The sequence below is a fragment of the Phyllobates terribilis genome, unplaced genomic scaffold (genome assembly GCF_046119375.1).
Source record: "Phyllobates terribilis strain yellow unplaced genomic scaffold, ASM4611937v1 Scaffold_12__6_contigs__length_324123572, whole genome shotgun sequence".
Classification (NCBI taxonomy): Eukaryota; Metazoa; Chordata; class Amphibia; order Anura; family Dendrobatidae; genus Phyllobates; species Phyllobates terribilis.
Genome location: NW_027362772.1, coordinates 241,257,879 through 241,283,523, shown reverse-complemented (window position 1 = coordinate 241,283,523; position 25,645 = coordinate 241,257,879). Strand labels below are relative to the sequence as shown.

General features: G+C 50.4%; 1 protein-coding gene across 2 annotated transcripts in view; it reads right to left on the bottom strand.

The window, feature by feature from the left end:
* The window catches only part of LOC141172476 (putative oxidoreductase YteT), a 253,248-nt gene that overhangs the window by 166,463 nt on the left and 61,140 nt on the right, over positions 1 to 25,645 (bottom strand). For both annotated transcript variants that reach the window (XM_073656744.1, XM_073656743.1), the window contains 2 exons: positions 9,746 to 9,784; positions 2,429 to 2,539 (listed from right to left, as the gene is read on the bottom strand). In XM_073656744.1, coding sequence (XP_073512845.1) covers positions 2,429 to 2,539; positions 9,746 to 9,784 — 150 coding nt within the window. The remainder of the gene's footprint in view (positions 1 to 2,428; positions 2,540 to 9,745; positions 9,785 to 25,645) is intronic.

Here is a 25,645-nt window from a genome sequence, read left to right as displayed (position 1 = left end):
GACAAGTCGACCGGTGGCTTATCTCAGAGAGAACAATGCGATCCGCAGTCCGAAATTGGCCATGCCCAATCAACATCTCTCTCGACCATCAGTCGGCCGGTTCCCCATACATATTTGACTGTTGGACAAACCCGCCGATATGAGTGGCTACTAGGTCACTGCTAGACTACTCTAATGGTGGATGATCTCCCCAAGAAAAAAAAAAGTCTCAGGCTGTTGAAGTCCAACATGCTACCCCAATATTGGCTGTCAGAGTAGAGTTGGGAGGCTCCCATACAATTTAGGTGGTCAACTGGTCCCATCAAAATTTGCCGATAGACATGTTACATATATGGTCAACTTAAAAGGGTATTCCTAAAATCTTAAAATTATCCCTAGGACCACAGATCCCGAAAACCGGGCTGTTCTAAAGAGCCCTGTCTTGAATAGAGACCGGAGTTACGCATGCTTGACCTCAACTCCATTCATTGTCTATGGGACTGCTGGAAGTAACGGAGCGCTATATTAGTGGAGCGCTAGATTTGGCAGTCCCCTAGACGATGAATGATGCAGAGGTTGACCATGCACAAGTCTGCTTCATTCAAGATAGAGGGCGAAGAGCTTGGTTCCCGTGATTTAGAGTCATGTTCTGAGGATCACTCGGGCTCCCAATGATCAGACCACTAGTGATCAGTAGTTATGTCCTATCCTATAGAAAGGAGATAACTTACAATTTTGGGGATAGCCCTGTACGTTTGGCAATGTACATACGACAGCTGTCGACTAAGACCTTGCCTGTAACAATCTGACCCAACAGTAAATATGTGTACTCAGCACATCTGAGCATGCATGTTTTTTTCAGAGAGAGACAAGATCATCTTCTGGCTGAACAATAGGATCAAGCATGTTTGAAATCCGACATGCCCATCCCTTGTTCACCCCATCAGCCGACTGACTGTAGGTTCTTGAGCATATTAGATTTTTGCTGACTACTGACGATATTAATAAAAAAGTGTACAGACATCAGGTAAGTAACGAGGGTGGGGATTTTCCTCACCAACTGATGGCGTCATTGCCGAATATATTGACGACCCTCCGGAGAGCTGTGTGCTAGACCATGTAAATCCTGAATACAGCAGGTTAAACCAACATTAATCTAGTGTATACGGGGGAGCCTGTAGCAGCCATGACAACTAAGATGCAAATAATACAGTGAGGATCAGTCATTAATCACAGGATAGGAGATAATTTGACCCCTAGGGGCCTCACTATTGGGACTTCTACAGATCACAAGAACGGCTTCTTTTTAGGATATGAGGGTGGTGAGAAGTGGTGATTGAACATGGGGGTTTCGCTCTATCAAAAGCCTATAGGATCACCAGAGACAGCCGAGCACTGTACTTTGCAGTTTCCGTGAAACCCTATAGACAACCCATCCATTCAAACCCCTCCTCATTATTGCAGTGAGGAGGAGCTTGAATGGATGGGGTGGTCTATTGGGCGCTAAACCTTTATACAAGCCATCATTTGGGGTCCCAGTAATGTGGCCTCCAGCGATCAGTCATCTATTACCCATCCTGTGTGTTTTGGTGATAAATGTCCATTGTGGGAAAACCCCTTTAAGCTTCTTCAAACAATTCTGGATGTTGTAAAAGGCAGTTTCATATAATTTTCCTTTGACTATTGGTGCATTTCATGATCAAAGGCAGATATCTGTCGAAAAGTTGATCTGAAAAAAAATTTAGTTGCTGTAGTTAAGAGGATATTACCCATCAATGAAGTCCAAACCAGACCACAGATCGATCAGTGGTTATCCTAAACTACAACCTTTACATACCAACTATGAACAAAATATTATTAAAAGGGAATGTGTCACCAGGTTTTTACTACTGTATATGAGATCAGCATGATCTAGGTGCACAGACCCTGATTCCAACGATGTGTCACTTACTGGGCTGCTTGCTGCAGTTTTGATAACATCACAGTTCTCTCTGCTGCTACCAGCTCTCTGTATGCTGAAATCTGCATAGCCCCGCCCACACCAATGATTGGCTGCTTTCTGTTTAACCTGTACATAGACAGAAAACTGCCAATAAGTGTTGGGGGCGGAGTTGGGCTAAATGGCATCAGGTTTACTAGTCCTCTAGTGATAATCTCTGCTGATAAAACAGTGATTTTATGAAAACTACAGTAAGCAGCCCAATAAGTGACACACCACTGGAATCAGGGTCTCTGCCCCTACATTATGCTGCTCTCAGATTATGTAACAAAAATCTGCTGACAGATTCCCTTTAAGGAAGCGGTCAGCTGAAATCCCTAAATGTACAGCCAGCTTAAAAGAGTGGATTTATAAAGATTACAAATGGCAACTAAAGAAAATAAACAGCAACAAAGCAGTTCTCATAGGTATATAAGGCATAGTCCACCACTGCAGCCCCATTGGTTGTACCTTCATTCTCTTGGGGAAGTTTACAGCGTAGTAAGTATAGCACATCCCACGACTTCCAGCTCCTACTACCAGGACTGTTACACATTTCACGTCTCCTTCATCAGGTCTCGGCTGGAAAAGGAAAAAAAAAACATTTCCATTATTGGAGGAGGTAAATAACGCAGTCACACACCAAACCGTGCGGTACAATTATTGTAATAATACAATGAAATATCTTGTTCACATCAAAAAAACAAAAAAATCTCAAAGTAGTGGTCACCACTAGTGTTGAGCATTCCGATACTGTAATATCGGGTATCGGCCGATATTCGCGGTATCGGAATTCCGATACTTAATTCCGATACTTTTACAATATCGGATACCGGAATCGGAAGTTCCCATAATGCCTGCGCTCTGCAGTGTCTGTGAAGGATGACAAGTTGGATGGCAGCGCGATCCAGCCTGTCATCAGAATGCCATCCCAGCGGGGGAGAATTCTCCTGATTGTTTAAAAGCCGGCGCGCGGTAAAAAGCCGCCGGCTTTTAAACAATCACACAGCCCCATACTGCTTCCCCGCAGCCTCCCACCCCGATCCTCCGCTCCCCTCGCCACCTCCAATCCCAATCGTAAATTAGGACCGGGCGGGGAGCGCAGCACCAAGGAGCGAAGGACCCGGGCGGGGAAGCCGGCAGTGAAAAGACTTCACCGCCGGCTTTCCCGTTCTGTGCTGCGCTTTCCCGCCGGTTATTTCAAATGAACAGCTGAGGTATCAGGTGATGCTGATCAGCTGTTCATTTGAAGTCGCCGCGGTGCCCTCAGAGGGTTCATGTGAGTTCATGCTTGACTGCATTGCATGAACTCACTTGAACTTTCCCACGGCCGCACAGGTCAGCCTCACCTCCCAGACCCGTCATGATTAGTGTGTGTGCGGGGTGTGTGTGCGGGGTGTGTGTGCGATGTTTGTGCGGGTGTGTGCGGTGTCTGTGCGATGTGTGCGGGGTGTGTGTGCGCGGTGTCTGTGCGATGTTTGTGCGGGTGTGCGCGGTGTCTGTGCGTGCAGGCAGACATAGGCCGATGTGACACTACTACTCCCATCGGCCTATGTCTGTCCCCCGTCCACTCGTGCCAGCAGGATCAGCTGGATGGGAGCAGTAGTTCCCATCAGCCTGATCCTGCTATATAAATTGCCCTACTGTGTCCCCAATAAATGTTAAATACATGTCATTGGTGGCCAGTGGTTGCCTACAATAAATTAGTTCATACATTACCTGTCCCCGCCGATCGCCACCTAAAATAAAGTAAAAAATAAAAAACTACACCTATACTCACCTAGACACCTAATTCCCCGAAGCCATCGATCTCCTGTAATAAAATATAAAATAATAAACCACAACCTTATCCTTACCCCTCCGTAGTAGTCCACGAGTGTCCCACGAAGATCTCCAGTTCAGAGCAGCCACATAGAATGTGACCGCTCTGAACCGCTGCCGCCGCTAGAATGACGGGGCCGTAAGGGTTCACCGGAGTTCAGGCAGCGCTGCTCCGGTTAGCTCCTTTACCGGCCCTGCTGTATCGTGAGAAATTCCCACGGTACCGCAGTGCCGTAAAGGAGGTCTCCGGAGCTGCGCTGCCTGAATGCACTCCGGTGACCTCAGTCAGTGGCTCCCGCTGCCGGGAGCAGACGTGTTCCCGGCAGCGTGAGCTTACAGCAGCCATGACAGCTGTCACCATCTCCAGATGTGACAGCTGTGCATGGGAGATCAGCGCAGGAACGTGGACAGGTAACTATTATTTTTCGTAAACTAAGAATTAAATAAAATTGTGTGTTTTATTTCAAATAAATTATTTTTTTCTTGGTGTAGTGTGTGTTTTTTCTTTTTAACACTTTGTAGGTTAGTAATGGGGGTGTCTTATAGACGCCCATCATTACTAACCTGGGCTTCATGGCAGCTGGCGCTGACATGAACCCCACCACTATTACCCCCTGCCACCGCACCAGGGCAGCGTGGAAGAGCGAGGCTAAGTGCCAGAATTGGCGCATCCTATGGATGCGCCATTTCTGGGGCGGCTGACGGCTGGTGTTTCTAGCCTGGGAGGGGGCCAATATTCATGGCACCCTTCCTGGGCTATTAATATCAGCCCCCAGCTGTCTACCTAGCCTTTGCTAGCTATTAAAATAGGGGGGACCCCACGTCATTTTTTTGGGGGGGTCCCCCATTTTAATAGCTAGTAAAGGCTAGGTATTCAGCTGGGGGCTGATATTAGTAGCCTGGGAAGCTCCGTGGGTTTTACCCCCTTCCCAGGCTTCAAACATCTGCCCCAGCCGTCTGCTTAACCTCCGCTAGAGACTAAAATTATGGGGGATCCCACGCCATTTTTTTTTTAAATAAATCCTTTATTTTAACACTAAATGACATTTAGGAGTTAATAAAGATGCAGTCCCTAAATTATTATTTATTTTTTAATTAATTTTTCCCAAAACTTTTGACGTGGGCTTCGCCATATTTTTGTATGCCAGCCAGGTACAGCATCCAGCTTCTATGAACGCTCCATTTTCCGGGGCGGCTGCAGACTGCAATTTTCAGCGGGGGGGCAGAAAGCTTGGGCCTCCCTGCGCTGCAGATTCCATCCCCCAGCTGTCTAGTTGTACCTGGCTGGACACAAAAATAGGGAGAAGCTCCACGTTTTTTTTTTTTAATTATTTCATGAAATTCATGGAATAATTAAGAAAAAAAGGGCTTCCCTATATTGTTGTGTCCAACCAGGTACAAATAGGCAGCTGGTGGTTGGGGGCAGCCCGTTCCTGCCTGCTGTACCTGGCTGGACACAAATATAGTGCAAAGCCCCACGTCAATTTTTTTTTAATTATTTCAGGAAATTCATGAAATAATTAAAAAAAAATTATGTGGGGCTTCGCCCTATATTTGTGTCCAGTCAGGTACAGCAGGCAGGAACGGGCTGCCCCCAACCACCAGCTGCCTATTTGTACCTAGCCGGACACAACAATATAGGGAAGCCCTTTTTTTCTTAATTATTCCATGAATTTCATGAAATAATTAAAAAAAAAAATGCGTGGGGCTTCGCCCTATTTTTGTGCCCAGCCAGATACAACTAGGCAGCTGGGGGCTGGAATCCGCAGCGCAGGGAGACCCAAGCTTTCTGGGCCACCCCCCGCTGCAAATTGCAGTCCGCAGCCGCCCCAGAAAATGGCGCGTTCATAGAAGCGCCATCTTCTGGCGCTGTACCCAACTCATCCAGGGCCCTGGTGCGGTGGCTCACTGGGTAATAAAGGGGTTAAGGCCAGCTTGGCATTATCAGCTGGCCCTAAGCCCGAAATTCATGGGGTCACGCCAATATTAGACATGACCACCATGAATTTCTAGTAAAGTATTTAAAAAAACACAACACCCAGAATAAAGTCCTTTAATTGAAATAAACACACAATTCTTTATTGTTCTAAATTAAACCATACTTACCATCACGCCCATTCCAGCTGAAGCCAACGATCTCCTGCAATAAAAGTAAAATAATAAAGCAACCTCATCCTTACCTTTCCATGGCTCCCACGACAGCTTCAGCTCTGCTACATCGAGATGACAGGCTGGACCGCAGCAGAACGCTGCCATCCATCCTGTCATCCCGCAGACACTGAGAAGCGCAGGCATACTTCCACTCCTCAGTGTCTGGCTGTGACGGCATCCAGATGAGCCGAGGTCATGTCCAATGAACTCAGCTCACCTCATGTACGTCACTGACAGCGTGGGAAAATTCTCCTGCACTCAGCACTTCAGCGTGAGAATTTTCCCACGCTGTCAGTGACGTGCATGAGGTGAGCTGAGCTCATTGGACATGACCTCACCTCATGTATGTCACTGACAGCGTGGGAGAATTCTCACGCTGAAGCGCTGAGTGCAGGAGAATTTTCCCACGCTGTCAGTGACGTGCATGAGGTGAGCTGAGTTCATTGGACATGAACTCGGCTCATCTGGATGACGTCACAGAGAGACACTGAGGAGGGCAAGCATGCCTGCGCTTCTCAGTGTCTGCGGGATGAGAGGCTGGATGGCAGTTTTCTCCTGCGGTCCATCCTGTCATCTCGATGTAGCAGAGCTGGAGCTGTCCTGGGAACCATTGAAAGGTAAGGATGATGTTGCTTTATTATTTTTCTTTTATTGCAGGAGATCGTTGGCTTCAGCTGGAATGGGCGTGATGGTAAGTATGGTTTAATTTAGAACAATAAAGAATTGTGTGTTTATTTCAATTAAAGGACTTTATTCTGGGTGTTTGTGTTTTTCTTTAACTTTGACTATGGGGTTAGTAATGGGGGTGTCTTATAGACGCCTCTCCATTACTAACCTGGGCTTGATGTCATCTGGCATTATAAGCTGACATCAACCCCAGCCCTATTACCCCACTGCCACCGCTACAGGGCAGTGGGAAGAGCGAGGCTAAGTGCCAGAATTGGCGCATCCTATGGATGCGCCATTTCTGGGGCGGCTGACGGCTGGTGTTTCTAGCCTGGGAGGGGGCCAATATTCATGGCACCCTTCCTGGGCTATTAATATCAGCCCCCAGCTGTCTGCCTAGCCTGTGCTAGCTATTAAATTAGGGGGGACCCCACGTTATTTTTTTTGGGGGGTTCCCCCATTTTAATAGCTAGTAAAGGCTAGGTATTCAGCTGGGGGCTGATATTAGTAGCCTGGGAAGCTCCGTGGGTATTACCCCCTTCCCAGGCTTCAAACATTTGCCCCAGCTGTCTGCTTAACCTCCGCTAGAGCCTAAAATTAAGGGGAACCCCACGCCATTTTTTTTTAAAATAAATCCTTTATTTTAACACTAAATGACAAGTACAGTAATCAACACTGTCACTGTACTTCATATATATGTGACTGACATGTTTCTATCTATCTAATCTATGTGTGAAGCTCTATTCTGTCTATTATAAATTGTCGGGTACAGATGCTGAATTGCCGGCCGGCTTTCTTAAAGAGACGGTGCACGAAAACACTAATATTTTTTTAAATAAATCCTTTACACTAATTGACAAGTACAGTAAGCAACACTGTCACTGTACTTCATATATATGTGACTGACATGTTTCTATCTATCTAATCTATGTGTGAAGCTCTATTCTGTCTATTATAAATTGTCGGGTACAGATGCTGAATTGCCGGCCGGCTTTCTTAAAGAGACGGTGCACGAAAACACTAATATTTTTTTAAATAAATCCTTTACACTAAATGACAAGTACAGTAAGCAACATTGTCACTGTACTTCATATATATGTGACTGACATGGTTCTATCTACCTAATCTATGTGTGAAGCTCTATTCTTTCTGTTGTAAATTGTCGGGTACCGGTGAATGCCGCTGATGAATTGCCGGCTTTTCATGTCATTCTACATTATTCTTAGTTGTTTTACTTCATGTAGAATTAACCTACAAGGAAAGAAAGGGTTTATTTTCATTCCGATATTTGTGTCCCATTGACTTGCATTGGTTTCCGGTATCGGAATCGGCGATATCCGATACTTTTTGGGTATCGGCCCGATCCAATCCGATACGATATTTCCTGATATCGGAAGGTATCGCTCAACACTAGTCACCACCTGAATATAGATGGAGCGCAAACCAGAATGCATGTAAAACATATAAGACAAGTGTCGTCAGACTGTACAATAAAGTGCCCGGGTGACTACGCACATGGCACTTTATTACACACAGCACGGCATTATTTCTATATTATTACCTGTACATGTGTATTGAGCTTTTCTTCATTATTGAATACTATTTGACATCACTTTAGGGTCTATCTATAGCTATTTTACACATCCATGACATTCACATGGCTCTATTGGTGATCATGCCAATCAGATGGGTGGTATCTCAATGCCAGATTTTGACCTAGGAAACAGGTTCTGGCGCAATGTGGCCATTTTTTAATGCTTTTATTTGTTTTGTGTACGTTTTTGATTTATAACAAAGATTCACTTTCGACGGTTTCACACCAGTTTGAAGCACGTTGCTACGCCTGAACGTCAAATTCAACAAAAGTGCTGGTGTTTTGTAAGTCAAAAATGCTACTCTAGTCCCTGGAGTTAGGCAGATTAGTCTGATGTGTATGAGGAGGACCTTTTGTCTCCAGGAGAGAGAGTTTTCCTCCAAGGCTTCTGGATGACAATTTTCTGACCATTATCTGTTACAGAAGGCTCGTTCAGCCGAAAGTCGTCTCTCCCATACATAGGGGGTGGGCACTTGTTCAGTCGAGAGCACCTACGTTCTTCGTAAGAAAACCGCCTGACAGGTTGGCCGGCGCGGTTTATCTCTAGGAGAAGATTATGGTCCCAAATTATACATGTGCCATCGACATCTCTACCGACCGTGAGTGAGGCTGGTGCCTCAATACACATTAGACTACCAACCGAACCCGTCAGAATCGGCGGGTTCGGCCAACATTAGTCTAATGTTTATGAGGACCTGGAGTCTCCAGGAGAGAGAGATGTCCTCCATTGCTTCTGGATGCTAATTTTCTGACCATTATCTGCTGCAGAAGGCTCCCAGAAAAAAAGGCAACCTTGGAGTGGGCAAATGTCCAGGACACCACAGTGATATTTCAAAACCACCCAGACATCAGAGGCTCTGGAAGGTTTCTAGAACTTAGAAAGGCTAGAATAAGCATGGAGGGGAAGAGGAGTGAAGGGACATGATGGGGAATGACCCAAACAAGGGGGGCGTCAGCACATAATTTCTGGCCATACACATTAGATGGCTGTTGGCCAAAAGATGCTTTGGCTGATCGCTCGGCTGACAGCCAACTCTCCCATCCACCGGATCGCTTGTTTGGTCGAGAGCTCCTGCGTTCTTCATAAGAAAGCCGTCGGTTGACACGATGACCGGCAGTTTATCTTTAGGAGAGCATTGTGATCGCCAATCCTAAATTAAACATGCACAATCGATATCTCTCCCGACCATGATTGAGGTCGGCACCACCATTCACATTGGACTACCAGTCGAACCAGTCAGTATCGGCGGGTTTGGCCAACATTAGTCTAATGTGTATGGGGGCCTTTAGTGTCTTTTATGGAGGACATGCACAGACGTTGGCAGGTATGCATAAAGCAAAGACCATGTTCAACTGTCTATGCACACAATACAGGAAGGAGTTGTATGCTTTCAATATGGCTACCCCAGCAGAAGTTTTTAAAAATCTTTCTAAAAAAAACATTGACATATAGCACTGTATTTTGTGGTGGATTTTTTTTTGTAAGGAATCACTAAGGCAAGAACATTACTTTTCACAGCTAAGACAAACACATACAACTGTGATTTTACACTTACCGTATCAAAGTCAAGCAAGTTTTCCGCCATTTTGGGATTCTGAATTAAAGAGACATAATTCTGCGTTAGTTATATTATCAGACAGTCCACCACTACATAAGAACAGTGTATAAGGCATTTTCTTGCCCTCATAAGTTAATGTAAATGTTTCTATGTTCTCTGGAGCATCGGACTGCGTGCATTACCTCTGCAATCACTTATTGCTCCAATAGATTTAAAATGTCTTTACTTCTAGCTTTTTTGTTATTTCTTTCTATCGATAGTTCCTTTGCAAAACTTTATGTTTCCATGGTTACAGACTACAAACAAACCAATATGTAAATATCCGGTAGTCATGTGTTCCTCTCATCTTCACCGCTTTCTTCTTAAAGGGAAACTGTGAGCAAGATTTTGCTAAGTAAACTACAGGCATTGTCATGTTGGGACTGCTGCACTGATTAAAATGATACCTGAAGTGAAGAAATCTGTCTTGTTGTTCTTGTGTAATCAGTGTTTGCAGTTTTTAGTTAATGATATGCCCGTGCCCCGGGGCAGGACTGTAGGCAGGATGTTTCCTTGGTGCTCTAGGCCAGATAAGCAAGAAAAGACTTGCCCACAGGCCACACCAAAGCACAAGTATGTTCTTCATCATGCAGACAGACAGAGAGAGACAGATAGGGACAGCCTGTGGGCAGATATTTTCTTGCTGATGACACTGATACCATTTTTTTTATTTTTGCATATGTGAATAACACGGACGTCTGAATGAGGCCTTAGTATTCACACAGACATCGATACTCAGTTGCAAGAAAGTCTAATAACTTCTTTTACAAAGTTACATAGTTAGATAAGAGATGGGAGATTTCTTATGAAATCCTAATTTGTGTTTGTACATGTTGGCTGCCATGTTTTATCTTTTATTAATGTTTCAATAAGGTCTTGGCTGGTTCCATCAGTCCATGGGGAACAGTGGAGGAAATACGATCAAGGGCACGACTAGACTATGTTGCCCATGAAGACGGCGGCATGACATCCCAACTCTGAAGCCAGTGCGCTATTGCTCCACTCCGATAATTATATATGTACAGGGTGGGCCATTTATATGGATACACCTAAATTAAATGGGAATGGTTGGTGATATCAACTTCCTGTTTGTGGCACATTAGTATATGGGAGGGGGAAAACTTTTTCAGATGGGTGGTGACCATGGCAGCCATTTTGAAGTCAGCCATTTTGCATCCAACTTTATTTTTTTCAAAGGGAAGAGGGTCATGTGACGCATCAAACTTACTGAGAATTTCATAAGAAAAACAATGGTGTGCTTGGTTTTAACGTAACTTTATTATTTCATGAGTTTTTTCCAAGTTTATGACCACTTATAAAATGTGCTCAAAGTGCTGCCCATTGTGTTGGATTGTCAATGCAACCCTCTTCAGCCACTCTTGACACACTGACAGCAACACCGCAGAAGAAATGCTAGCACGAGTATCCGTTGTTTCAGATGCAAGAAGGGGATCGGCCCCTGGTCCAGCCGTGTTACTCTAAGTCCCGGCTGGGAAAACCGGAGGCTTCTGGCTTATATAGTCAGTTGCCGAAGCCTCATTCTAATCCCCGTGAGGGTCAAGCAGGTCCGGGAACTCCAACGTGACAGGAGGGACTTCAGAGCACCCGAGCGGGATTGAGAGTGGGAAGCGCAGGGCAGGAGGGAGAAAGACCCAGCGTGAAGACGGTCTAGCTAGGAACACAAGAAAGTGGGGTTCTGTCAGGTACTCCTAATCTGCCTGAGGAAGTGCTGAACCCCTGCCTGGTGAACGCAGCGCGACGTGGGAGGCTGTCACCCATACAGTGCACCAATGGAACTGTCATAAGAACTGTGAGTAAAGACTCGGATGACTGCACCGTACTGCCTCAGTCCATCCTTTCATCCGCGCCATCTTCCCTCCCCGCACTACAACCCCCAGCGCAACCCACACTACCTACACTGCCCTGGAGCCAGCTCTACCTGTGGAGAGCCACACCATCCCTGCTGCCGTAACACCAGCTCCAGAGGACTGCTCCGCAACGGCGGCTCCCTTTAGCCACATTCCACAGGTGGCGTCACGAACACTATTCCAAATACCCCGTATAAATAGAAATCCCCATTTTTAATGACCGCCCTGGGTCACGGACCGGGCCAGCCACCGTGATATCCCCCACCGGCATCCACAGAGCTCCGGCTGCCGAGTACCCCACGGCCCGTCAGTTACAATGCATTCTTAAAATATTTTGTATTTTACATGGACAGAGCTTGTATCTCCAGTATACACAACATTCTCTCCTACCAGATCATGGCTTGAAGATTTTGCAAGTAGTAACACTTTGGTCTATGGACATGTTTCATATTTTTAGTGCATTGTAAGTATTGTCCCATATAAATGTTTCATAAATTGGTTTTCATTAAAAAAGACAACAATATGTGTAGCATCGGCGTCTCTGCCCCATACTAGGCAGAGACGCCGTCCCTCTCACCTCCCCGCTCCTGGCGCGGCGTCCTCCAGCGCTTCTCTCCCCGAAGCTTCCGGCACGCGCTCCTTCCCCGGCAGTGTGCTTAGGGCGCGCGCGCGAGCGCTCCCCCTCTCTTAAAGGGACCGCGCGCGCCGTCCTAAGGAGTCCCCGGCCAATTGCCGGAGGACCTCCCATATATAAGGCACCTCCTCCAGTATGGAGGTGCCCGAGCAATGTTGTTGCAAAGCCTTCACTCTGCTTCAGCCCTCAGGTCCCGTTACCAGTTACCTGCCAGATTCCTGCTTGTTACCTGCCAGTCACCCGCCAGATTCCTGCCTGTTACCTGCCAGTCACCTGCCATATTCCTGCTTGATACCTGCCTGATATCCGCTTACCTGCTTGCAAGCCTTCGGTCTGACGGTCTGCCTTCCGACACCTGTCAGTCTGTCTATGGACCAGCCTGCTCGCTCACCTGGGAGCGCTCACCTACTACCTGTCTGCTAGCCTACCTGGAGGCTCCGCCGTCACGTGCTGTGACCACCTGCCTGTCCAGAGACTCTTGCCCGCTCACCTGGGAGCGCTCACCTACTACCTGTCTGCTAGCCTACCTGGAGGCTCCGCCGTCACGTGCTGTGACCACCTGCCTGTCCAGAGACTCTTGCCCGCTCACCTGGGAGCGCTCACCAGCTACCTGCCTGCTAGCCTACCTGGAGGCTCCGCCGTCACGTGCTGTGACCACCTGCCTGTCCAGAGACTCTTGCCCGCTCACCTGGGAGCGTCCACCTGCTACCTGCCTGCTAGCCTACCTGGAGGCTCTGCCATCACTTGCCGTGACCACCCGCCTGTCAAGAGACTGTCCCCGTCACTTGCCGTGACCTCCTGCCCTTCTACCCAGAGACTGTCCCCGTCACTAGCCGTGACTACCTGCCCGCCTTCCCTGGGAGCCACCCGCTTCCTTACAAGGACTGCCCCCTTGTATAGTTGCTCAGAGGTTCCACCTCCCAGACCCGTTACAATATGGAACCTCCCATCATGGGCGGGGTCCCAGAATGGCGCCAAAAGCACACCCTGCCCCTTGCAACAGTGACTGTCCGCATAGATGTGTCCATCAAGGCAGGGAGGATGTCGCAAAGAGTGACCGACAACAGATTGCCATGGGATCGCCCCCGAAAGAGGAGAGGAGGAGGAGAGAAGGAATGGAGACAGGGTGTGGTCTTAACCAGTCTAGACAGACCGCACCCGGCAGCCAGCATGGACGGACGCCAAGAACAAGCCTCCGCCTCTGGCCTCCTACAGGGGCAAGCGACCCCCCTCACCCTGGAGGGAGAAGCTGGAAAACAATGGATACTGGAAGCCTGTGCTAGCATATCTTCTGCGGTGTTGCTATCAGTGTGTCAAGAGTGGGAGAAGAGGGTTGCATTGACAATCCAACACAATGGGCAGCACTTTGAACATTTTATAAGTGGTCATAAACTTGTAAAAAACTCATGAAAGAATAAAGCTACGTTAAAACCAAGCACACCATTGTTTTTCTTATGAAATTCTCAATGAGTTTGATGTGTCACATGACCCTTTCCCATTGAAAAATAAAATTGGATCCAAAATGGCCAACTTCAAAATGGCCTCCATTGTCACCACCCATCTGGAAAGTTTTCCCCCTCCCATATACTAATGTGGCACAAACAGGAAGTTGAGATCACCAACCATTCCCATTTAATTTAGGTGTATCCATATAAATGGCCCACCCTGTACACATATTGCTACAATGCAAAGTGGTCAGAAAAATGCAGTATGTTTTATTATTTCAGTTCTGTGCATGCTGCAGTTGACAGACTAAGACTTTATGATAATCACTGCAAAGATATCCGATAAGTGAGTGGGATTAGGGTCTTTGTCACTACTTTATGGTAAACCCTTTAACCACTGGAATTCTAGGGTGCAGGTTAAAATGTTTCATTAGAAAAAAAAATCCGGACCCCGAGTTCCTGTGGTGCTCCTAAGCTTCAACCACCTTGCTGCTACCCTTCTTCCAATTCAGGTGCCTTGCCCCTTCTAGAAATACTCGAGTTGTATATTACACAGCTGGTCTTCCACAACAGACAATATCTTGTGAAAGGGATATGGGCATGTTATAGCCTGCAATTTTGCTAAATTTGGGAAAAACTGGCTTTTAAATTCGGGTCCCACAAACATTTACTGTGATGATCAGAGTCTGGTCAAACTGTGATGATCAGAGTCTGGTCAAACTGTGATGATATCTATATTTCTCAACTGGTGCATATTATATATTAAATGAGACAAAATGACTCACACCTGAGGATACTAATGAGGGTAAATCGCCAGACACAGGGAACTCATAGAAGAACAAAGCGATCAGAAAGACCCAAACGAATATTTATCAGTATAAAAAATAACTTTTATTACATAAGATAGAATTAAAAATGCAAAAAATGCATATTTGATAGAAGTGGTGCAGATACATACACTATAAAAAATCCATCATGGTGTAGGACCGACGAGGTCCATTTTGTGAGAACCACAATAGCTCTAAGGTAGAGCCTGAAGAAGGTAGCGCCGAAACGCGCATTGGGGTGGACGCGCAGTCCGTCTGTGAGCTCCCACACCATACTGTCCCGAGTCCAGGTATGAACCATTGTAATGCACACGCCCGGACTGACTGGCGTGTGCGTGTTTAGTAATTCCACTGTGCCATGAACCGGAGAGTGCCTGGAGGGGCGTAACTAAGTATCTGCCCGATCCGACCAAGGTCGCACGACGGCATACAACGCCAGTGCACCAGGGAGGAACCGGGCAGAGGGACCAGGTGCTACTCCAGGTCAGACCCCGGACACGGCTGTTGACCCACACAGGGGAATACTGGAACAGGCAGGTTAGGCTGGCACACCGACTGGTGGGTATAGGCAGACACGGCTGGAATACAGACGGGTGGATGCTGGCGAGCATGACTGGTATGCAGGCAGGGAGGTACTGGCTGGTATGACAGGTTGGAGCACAGAGTGGATAGGACCCAGTTCAGACAGGGACTCATGAACAGAACCGCAGACGCGGTGGACAACCAGCAGAGTGAGGCCGCCCAGAGAGGCGAGCAAGAGCAGAACAAGACGAGACCGCCTGGAGCAGTGAGCGAGAGAAGAGCAGGACAAGGCCGCCTGGAGCGGTGAGCGAGAGAAGAGCAGGACAAGGCTGCCGAAGCAGCGAGCAAAGGGTCGGAGCAGAGCGAGACTGTCGGAGCAGTGAGAAAAGGGTCAGAGCAGAGCGAGACTGCCGGAGCAGCGAGCAAAGGGTCAGAGCAGAGCGAGACTGCCGGAGCAGCGAGCAAAGGGTCAGAGCAGAGCGAGACTGCCGGAGCAGCGAGCAAAGGGTCAGAGCAGAACGAGACTGCCGGAGCAGCGAGCAAAGGGTCAGAGCAGAGCGAGACTGCCGGAGCAGCGAGCAAAGGGTCAGAGCAGAGCGAGACTGCCGGAGCAGCGAGCAAAGGGTCAGAGCAGAGCGAGACTGCCGGAGCAGCGAGCAAAGGGTCAGAGCACAGCGAGACTGCCGGAGCAGCGAGCAAAGGGTCAGAGCAGAGCGAGACTGCCAGAGCAGGCGAGCAAAGGGTCAGAGCAGAGCGAGACTGCCGGAGCAGTCGAGCAAAGGGTCATAGCAGAGCGAGACTGTCGGAGCAGCGAGCAAAGGGTCAAAGCAGAGCGAGAATGCCGGAGCAGCGAGCAAAGGGTCAGAGCAGAGCGAGACTGCCGGAGCAGCGAACAAAGGGTCAGAGCAGAGCAAGACTGCCGGAGCAGCGAGCAAAGGGTCAGAGCAGAGCGAGACTGCCGGAGCAGCGAGCAAAGGGTCAGAGCAGAGCGAGACTGCCGGAGCAGCGAGCAAAGGGTCAGAGCAGAGCGAGACTGCCGGAGCAGCGAGCAAAGGGTCAGAGCAGAGCGAGACTGCCAGAGCAGCGAGCAAAGGGTCAGAGCAGAGCGAGACTGCTGGAGCAGGCGAGCAAAGGGTCGGAGCAGAGCGAGACTGCCGGAGCAGCGAGCAAAGGGTCGGAGCAGAGCGAGACTGCTGGAGCAGCGAGCAAAGGGTCAGAGCAGAGCGAGACTGCCGGAGCAGCGAGCAAAGGGTCAGAGCAGAGCGAGACTGCCGGAGCAGCGCGAGACTGCCGGAGCAGCGAGCAAAGGGTCAGAGCAGAGCGAGACTGCTGGAGCAGCGAGCAAAGGGTCAGAGCGGAGGAAGACTGCCGGAGCAGTGAGCAAAGGGTCAGAGCAGGCCAGAACCGCCGGAGCGGTGAGCAAAGGCAGAGCAGGCTAGAACCGCCGGAGCGGTGAGCAAGGCAGAGCAGGCAAGAACCGCCGGAGCGGTGAGCAAGGCAGAGCAGGGGGGACAGGGCTCTGTTCACACGGAACAGACAGGAAGGGAAAGGCAGAACCAGATACCCACAGGGTACTTGCAGTGAAGTAGCGAGTGGACCACAAACTCACAAACGGGAGTACAGGGACAACGAGTAGGAGTTAGGTACGAGTACAGACTCTGCAGAGAAAGGAAAGGTACGGACATAGAGAAAAAAAGGAAACAGGCTAGAAGAGTATACAGACAAGAACAGACACAGTAGCAAGATACAGGAGCGGGTCTAGGTATGCAGCCCCTAGAAGGCGGAAGGAACAGGCTAGGAGCGTGCTCAGACAGGACAGACGAGATACAGGAGCGGGTCTAGGTATGCAGCCCCTAGAGGGCGGAAGGAACAGGCTAGGAGCGAGTTCAGACAGGCCTGGAAATACAGCCTCCAGGAAAGGCAGGCAAGCAAACACAGAAAGGGACCTGGCACATTCAGAGTGAAAGAGCACACTGAATGAAACACAATGCTCAGGCAGGGTTTCTTGGGAGGAGCTGGGTTAAATACCAGATGACAGGCAGCAATAGGCTGAGGACGCACAAGGGGTGTGCCCGCAGCAGGTACAAGAAACAGGAAGTGATCGGGCGCCGCCCTTAAGCAGCAGAAACAGAGGCAAGCAAACAGCATGGAGGGAAGCCAGGCTAGCAGACTGGACTGGAGATCAAGTGCGCGCTCTTGCACACTGGGAGATGGACCACTATGCAAGGACGCCGCCAGGTATGTTACAACCATTCAATTTTCCCCATGTCTACCCCTTGTGGCTAGCTAGATATTTAATTCTATGGTGATTATCTAATGCACTGGCAATGACAGATATTAGTACTAACTTCCTGGACTCCTACAATACATATATTCTGATTGGGACTGTATTATGGTAATGTGGGTTACGCAATTACAGTACACATTACCTTAGAGCTATTGTGGTTCTCACAGAATGGACCTCGTCAGTCCTACACCATGATGGATTTTTTATAGTGTATGTATCTGCACCACTTCTGTCACATATGCATTTTTTGCATTTTTAATTCTATCTTATGTAATAAAAGTTATTTTTTATACTGATAAATATTCGTTTGGGTCTTTCTGATCGCTTTTTTCTTCTATGAGTTCAAACTATGATGATCAGAGTCTGGTCAAACTCTTTCATCAGAGTTTGATCAGTTTTTCTCGGACGTGGATAGAAAAAAAAATTTCTCCATTTTCTCCATGCTGTCAGTCCGTGAAAATCTAACGACACTCGGATGACTTGCATTGCCAATTTTGATCCGACCCTCAGATCAAAATCTGATATGTTTCTGTTTTTTTCCGAGGACTACTCAGTTCGAGGAAAAAATTGGATATGTGCACAGCCCCATAGAATATCATAGATACGAATGCCATCTGTGAAAACTACAAATAGAACTCGTCCGAGAAAATCGGTTGTGTGTATGAACCCTAAGTGAGGTTTAGTTCTCTCCCCCCAAAAAACATAGAGAATCCAGCTTGCTTAAAAAGGTAGTCAATGAGTAAAATAGCTCAGTTTGTATGACTATTCGCTAGGGTATTCTTGTAATTCATTTTTATTTTCAAGTTGGAAATCATTTTAGAAGTTTTACAAACTGCAATTTTAAGATGACAAGTGAAAATGAAAGACTACATTATAAAAGAAGTAGGAGAATTGCCAAAGCACAGATGAAAACGGTCATTGACCTAGAATTGAAGAAAGAGTTGACCCAGAAACAACCCTTTGTTCCATGCTAATTTCTAGCAGCAAGAAAAATACGCATTTCTACAAAAGCAAACCTGCATATTCAAGGGAAGCAAAAAAAAAACACAGCCAGTGAAAAGGGTTAAGGGAACGGCAAGAAGGTCATATTCTTAAAGGGGTTTGGCAGGTTATGTGGCACCCCTGAGGGTTCAGATGCCACAGAGGTACTGCACCTCACCCAGAGGTGTGGTATCCCCTTCTCTCAGGTAAGGAGGGAGTGATGACCAGAACCCCAACACCTGCATCCAACACTACCCTGCTCCAGGCCGGATGGAAGGGCAACATGCATGTGCGCAGCTGCTGAGCCCTGACCCTGGCTGGAGTGGGGGGAACCCAAAGGTAGGGGGAACCAGTAGTGGGTGTGGGTGGAGGAAGCAGTTTAGGGGAGCATTATAGAGTGAAGTATATAAAGGGAAGCCATCTTAGGGTGGCTGGAGAACAGAAGGTTAGTCAGTGGAGAACAGTCAGGAAGCAGAGTCTTTTTAGGAGCTCTGCTCCACAAGTAGGGCCCAGTCCTAGAGGCCCAGGTGGGGAGCAGAGGAGTGGGCTCCGATCCACAGAAGGGATCCTAGGGGGTACGGCGAGTGCAGGACGGCACCCGTACGCCCCGAATCTTTCAGAAGACAGAGGGATCGTAGGCCGCAAGAAGGGGACCGACCCCTGGTCCAGCCGTGTTACTCTACGTCTCGGCTGGGAAAAAAGAAGGCTTCTGGCTTATATAGTCAGTTGCCGAAGCCTCATTCTAATCCCCGTGAGGGTCAAGCAGGTCCGGGAACTCCAACGTGACAGGAGGGACTTCAGAGCACCCGAGCGGGATTGAGAGTGGGAAGCGCAGGGCAGGAGGAAGAAAGACCCAGCACGAAGACGGTCTAGCTAGGAACACAAGAGAGTGGGGTTCTGTCAGGTACTCCTAATATGCCTGAGGAAGTGCTGAACCCCTGCCTGGTGAACGCAGCGCGACGTGGAAGGCTGACACCTGTACAGTGCACCAGTGGAACTGTCATAAGAACTGTGAGTAAAGACTCGGATGACTGCATCGTACTGCCTCCGTCCATCCTTTCATCCGCGCCATCTTCCCTCCCCGCACTACAGCGCCCAGCGCAACCCACACTACCTACACTGCCCTGGAGCTAGCTCTACCTGTGGAGAGCCACACTATCCCTGCTGCCGTAACACCAGCTCCAGAGGACTGCTCCGCAGCGGCGGCTCCCTTTAGCCACATTCCACAGGTGGCGTCACGAACACTATTCCAAAAACCCCATATAAATAGAAATCCCCCTTTTTACTGACCGCCCTGGGTCACGGACCGGGCCAGCCACCGTGATATCCCCCACCGGCATCCACAGAGGCCCGGCTGCCGAGTACCCCACGGCCCAGGGGGCGCGTCAATTACAACGCATTCTTAAAATATTTTGTATTTTACATGGACAGAGCTTGTATCTCCAGTATACACAACATTCTCTCCTACCAGATCATGGCTTGAAGATTTTGCAAGTAGTAACACTTTGGTCTATGGACATGTTTCATATTTTTAGTGCATTGTAAGTATTGTCCCATATAAATGTTTTGTGATGAACCTGTAGCCGCCATCTTGGTAATGATAAATCATATCCAGGGATGGCCACACTTCAGCAGCCCCCACCCTTGGGACCTTCTGTTAAAACGTCAACTAGATAGTTTCCCCCCATCCAGGCTCCTGTAAGATAAGAAGCCTACTTAACACTTGAATGCTAGGAGCTTCAAAGACTTCGAGAGGAAACACAGCCAGCAGGGGGGGGTGCTTCGTCTATCTGTACCTGACCATTTGTCCCATAGGACTAGTTTCTTTGTCTGTCACAAGCATGGAGGCATAAGATATAGAAACATGAAAAGTACACGCATGTTGCGTGGGATGGGCCAATAAAAAAATATCACGGCGTCCCGGAGCCATTGCGCACACAAGCCTCCGCGGTAGACGTTTGTACGTGCTCTGGAAGCCAAGATATAGCGCGGAGCCATTTCTGAGGACCGTATGGTATCGTAATTGATATCAAAAGGTCGGTTACGGCGGCCCGAATCCGTGGGAACCCCTGGGGGTATCCTGAGACCATCCCAGAAGAAGTTATTGGGTTCCTTAGAATTTGGGCTTCTGATCGAAGTTAGACCTGAGGGTGGAGACTGAGCCAGCTGACCTCACCAGCAGTGGGCGGGACGGGGCAGGTAAGATAGCAGGACAGACAAGAGACAAGTCAGTCTTGACCCAAGAGTGGGGTGCTGAACATCTGAGCACCAGCTGAGGCCACCAAGGGGAGGAGCAGTTTGACCATGCGGTGGTAGGCCTCAGCCTGTAACAAAGAACCGTGCCTGCGACCGCAGAATCCTCTCCCTGCGTCACAAGAAAATCAAGAAACCGGTAACTGATATGCTGTGGTGATTCTGTGTGTTGTATTCCATTGTTGTATAGTTTAGCCTGACCTTATACCTGTGTATATTTAGTTGTATATCGTGTATCTAGTGTATTATTATAATCAATTACCTCAAGTAATTGTGGGCCTGCCTTTTATTCTGCATAACGAACGCACGTCCGTGTGAGCTCGGCTCAAGCCAAAACGCTACCCAGGGTTGGTTCCTGACCCGATATAGGCCCATTCACGGACTGGGCGTATATCTAAAATAGGGACTGGTGGCAGCATACCAACTGGGGATTGGGGAAGGCTGGTAGTGACGGTCGGAGGTTCAGATATATATATTCCTGGCGCGGCCAAGGAAGATATATATACCGCCCTCACTACAGAGGGCCCCGATACCCAGTAGGTTACAGGACAGTCTCTCTGGCGACCGCTTATCCTAGGTGCAGTTCCTTGACTGACCTGAGGCTAAGAGGGCGCTAGCGAGTTGTGCTGTGTAGTGACGTTGAAGGGATAACACACTACCGTGTTCCCTGCGCTGGTTGCAGCTACCTGGCACTACTTTCTCTAGGTGCAGTACCTTGACTGACCTGAGAGGTAAGGGGGCGCCAGAGAGCTGCACCCACCGGCCGGCTTTCATCACATTGGTGGCAGAGCGGTGGGATTGCAGAATAATAGTGTTGTGGGACCCCTACTCCCAGGCACTAAAGACTGCCAGTGGTAACTTCCACTGCTGGAGTCTTAAGGTCAGCCCAACGTTAGACGGTCAGGCTAAAAGTATAACAAGGTGTGTGCAAACTCAGGGTTGCAGCGGTGTCGGTTACCAAGATGGCAGACGGCACCAGGAGCAAGACCCTGCAAGAGGCTAATGCTACGGTCCGTGTGGCAGGAGGGGAGGACATTGTTACTCATGGCGAGGAGGAGTCCAGCCCGGGCACCTCAGGGAGCCAGTCCCCAGTATACGGTCCCGCAGTGGGCTGCCCACCACCTACCCAGCCCAGCCTGTCCAGATCACAAGCCCTTTTACAAGCGGCTATGGCAAGTCTCCAGTCTCATGGCGATGCCGTCTACAAAACCCTCCTGGCAGCATCAGAGAAGGCAGCGGAGGAGGAGCGTGCAGAGCGGGCTGCGGAGCGGGCTGCGGAGCGGGCTGCGGAGCGTGAAGCTGCAGAGCGCCGGGAGGCTGCGGAGCGTGAAGCTGCAGAGCGCCGGGAGGCTGCGGAGCGTGAAGCTGCAGAGCGCCGGGAGGTTGCGGAGCGTGCAGAGCGAGCTGCGGAGCGCCAGCACCAACTGGACCTGGCCCAGCGGGGGCTTCCGCTAGAGCAACCAACCCATCAGGAGACCAAGTCGTCCAAAGTCCGAGCTGAGGACTTCCCTCTACTGGAGAAGGATGGGGACCTGGACTCCTTTCTGGTGGCATTTGAACGGACCTGTCTTCAGCACCATCTGGCCCGGGATCAGTGGGCCAGATACCTGACCCCCCGTTTGAGGGGTAAGTCCCTGGATGCCTTGGGGGACTTACCTGCCGGGGAGGTACAGAACTACGACTGCATCAAGCGGGCCCTGATCCGGCAGTACAACCTCACTCCCGAGTCGTACCGCCAGAAGTTCCGGAGCCTGCTGCGTGGCCCCAAGGACACCTGGACCGATCATATGCGGGCGCTGTTGAGAGCCGCAGAGCACTGGACCTCGGGTCTAGCGCTTACTACCCGCCAGGAGGTCCAGGAACTGTTCGTCACGGAGCAGTTCTTGTGGAACTGCCCAGAGGACCTCCGACAGTTCCTCCGTGACCGAAAACCAACAGGGGCTTCTGCTACAGCCGCCCTGGCAGACGAGTATGCCAATAACAGGGCGCCTGAGCTGAAGAAGTCTGCCAGCAGCACCTGGAGAGGGGGTAAGCCCAGTCATGCCCCTGTTTCCCCGGCCCCTAGAACACAAGGGGTGTATCCCCCTGTTGCCCTCTCCAGGCAAGGACCAGACGTAAGACGTTGTCATCTATGCAACAAACCAGGACACTTTAGGGCTGAGTGTCCCCAGCGCCAAAAGACCCCATCCCAGTCCCAGAGAGCGCCCAATGTTTTGTGTGTGGGAGGGGGTGGTGGTAGGTCCCTGGACAACATCCAACCCGTCACCATAGGCCGTTCTGCGGTCATGGGACTGCGGGACACGGGCGCTGAACGAACACTGGTACGGCCTGAGGTGGTGTCCCCCCAGGACTTGGTACCAGGAAAGACTCTTTCCGTCTCCGGGGTTGGAGGCGTGGAGCCGGCACTTCCCGTTGCCATGGTGTATTTGGACTGGGGTGCCGGAAGGGGGATGCGGGAGGTGGGAGTAACGCCAAATATTCCCGCAAATGTTTTATTAGGGACCGACTTGGGGCGTCTAGTATCGCAGTATGTACCCTCTGAACCCCCAAGTTCGGCCCCCCAAGAGTGTATTGATTTGTCTGCTGCTAATGCCAACCATGTTGTATGTAGTGTGTGTCCTGCTGAGGAGGAGGGAGTGAAACCTGAGGGTAACACCTGCACAGACACAACACAAACAGGGTTAGTGAAAGCAGGTGGGGAGTGTGGGGATGCCCGCAGAGGTGCTCAGCCGGCGTGCCGTGACCTCTTGTCCTCCGGTGAGGGAGGGGGCGGGCAGGATTCTGTAGAGGGAAGCTCAGGGATGGAGAGGGGGGCAGCTACCGGCAGTGTAGGGCTCCCAGGGGTATCCAGGCTGCTGAGTATAGGCCCACTGCAGGGGGAGGAACAGGCCATGGGGGGTGGGGGTGTCCCAAGAGAGGAGCCGCCAGGTAAGACCCCAGGGCAGGAGTTCCCCACATCCGAGATGTCCAAAGGCCTAGGAAGCCTGCCTGATCGGGCGGCTTGGTCAGAAACAGAGGGGAAGCGGGCACTACCCACGGTCACAGCGGTCATAGCCGCTGTCACCAGGAGTGGGAGCGCCGGAGCCCAAGGAGCCTTGCAGAGGTCCGACGGCTTCCCCACTTCTGACCAAGTGTCTGCCGGGTCAGACAGCGGCCAGGTGACATGCCCGGAGGGGCTGACGGAGGATGTGGCAGTTTCGTCGATTCTGGCCACATCAAGTCAGGAATTTCAGGCTGCGTTGGAAGCAGACGACAGCCTGAAAGCTCTCAAGGAACAGGCGGCACAGCCTCCCATGGAGTCAGACTGCGAGCGGGTGGTCTGGGACCAGGGACGGCTGTACCGGGTAACGGTCCAGCAGGGTTCACCGGAGGCGTGGCCCAGGGACCGACAGTTAGTGGTACCCTATCCGTTCAGGGCGGAATTGTTGCGGATCGCACACGAGATTCCGATGGCCGGACACCTAGGGATCGCTAAAACCAAGGCCAGGATAGCTCAGCATTTCTACTGGCCTGGGATGGGAGCCGCGGTGGGTGCCTACTGCCGTTCGTGTGACACCTGTCAGAGGGTGGGGAAGGCGGGGCCGCGCCCCAAAGCCCCACTGGTAACTCTGCCAATCATCGAAGAGCCTTTCTCGAGGGTCGCTGTGGATCTTATTGGACCTCTGTCCACTCCCAGCCACTCCGGGAAATGCTTCATACTCACGGTAGTGGACTATGCCACCCGGTACCCGGAAGCGGTAGCTTTGTCGTCCATTCGGGCCGACAAGGTGGCTACCGCCTTACTGGAGATCTTCTCCAGAGTGGGTTTCCCCCAAGAAATGCTCACCGACCGAGGGACCCAGTTCATGTCGCGGCTGATGGAGTCCCTCTGTAAGCAAATGCAGGTGCAACATCTGGTGGCCAGCCCGTATCACCCACAGACTAATGGCCTGTGTGAGCGGTTCAATGGCACCTTAAAGCAGATGCTTAAGATGTTGGTCGACTCCCACGGGAGAGACTGGGAGCGTTACCTCCCACACCTCCTATTTGCTTACCGGGAGGTTCCGCAGGCCTCAACGGGGTTCTCCCCCTTTGAGCTCCTGTACGGGCGACGGGTACGGGGCCCCCTGGCTCTGGTGAAGGAAGCATGGGAAGGGGATTTGGCCACCCCCGAGGTGTCGGTCATCGAGTATGTCGTGCGCCACCGGGACAGGATGATGGCCTTGGCAAAGCTGGTGCAGGACAATATGGCCCAGGCCCAGGCCGACCAGAAGCGGTGGTACGACCAGAATGCTTGTGAGAGGACCTACCAGGTGGGTCAAAAGGTGTGGGTACTGGTCCCCGTACCACAGAACAAGCTTCAGGCAGCCTGGGAAGGTCCCTACTTCGTGCACCAGAAACTCAATGCCGTCACCTATCTGGTCACCCTGGATCACGCCCGTGGAAGGAGGAAGGCCTTCCACGTGAACATGATGAAGGCTCATCATGAGCGGGAAGCGACTGCCCACCCAGTGTGCAACCTTCCCGAGGAAGGAGAGGTAGAAACCCTCCTGGATCTGCTCACCCAAGCCAAGGCGGGTGGGTCCATCGAGGATGTGGGGGTTGGCCACCAGCTCACGGAGGACCAACGGTCCCAGCTGGGGACCACCCTGCACCCCTTCCGGGGGCTGTTCAGCAGCCTGCCCGGAAGGACTGAGATGGCTGTCCACGACGTGGACACTGGCGATCACCCGCCGATCCGGCGTTCAGCATATCGGGTCTCTTTCGAGGTGCAGGGAAACATGCGCCAAGAGATAGACGAGATGCTGAAGCTGGGGGTGATCCAGGCATCCAGCAGCGCGTGGGCCTCGCCTGTAGTCCTCGTACCAAAGAAGGACCGAACTACACGGTTCTGCGTGGACTACCGGGGGCTCAACGCTGTAACGGCCACCGATGCGTTCCCCATACCACGCATCGATGACCTGCTCGATCGGATGGCCGGGGCTAAGTACCTGACCATCATGGATCTGAGCCGGGGGTACTGGCAGATTCCTCTGACCCCCGCGGCAAGGGAACGCTCTGC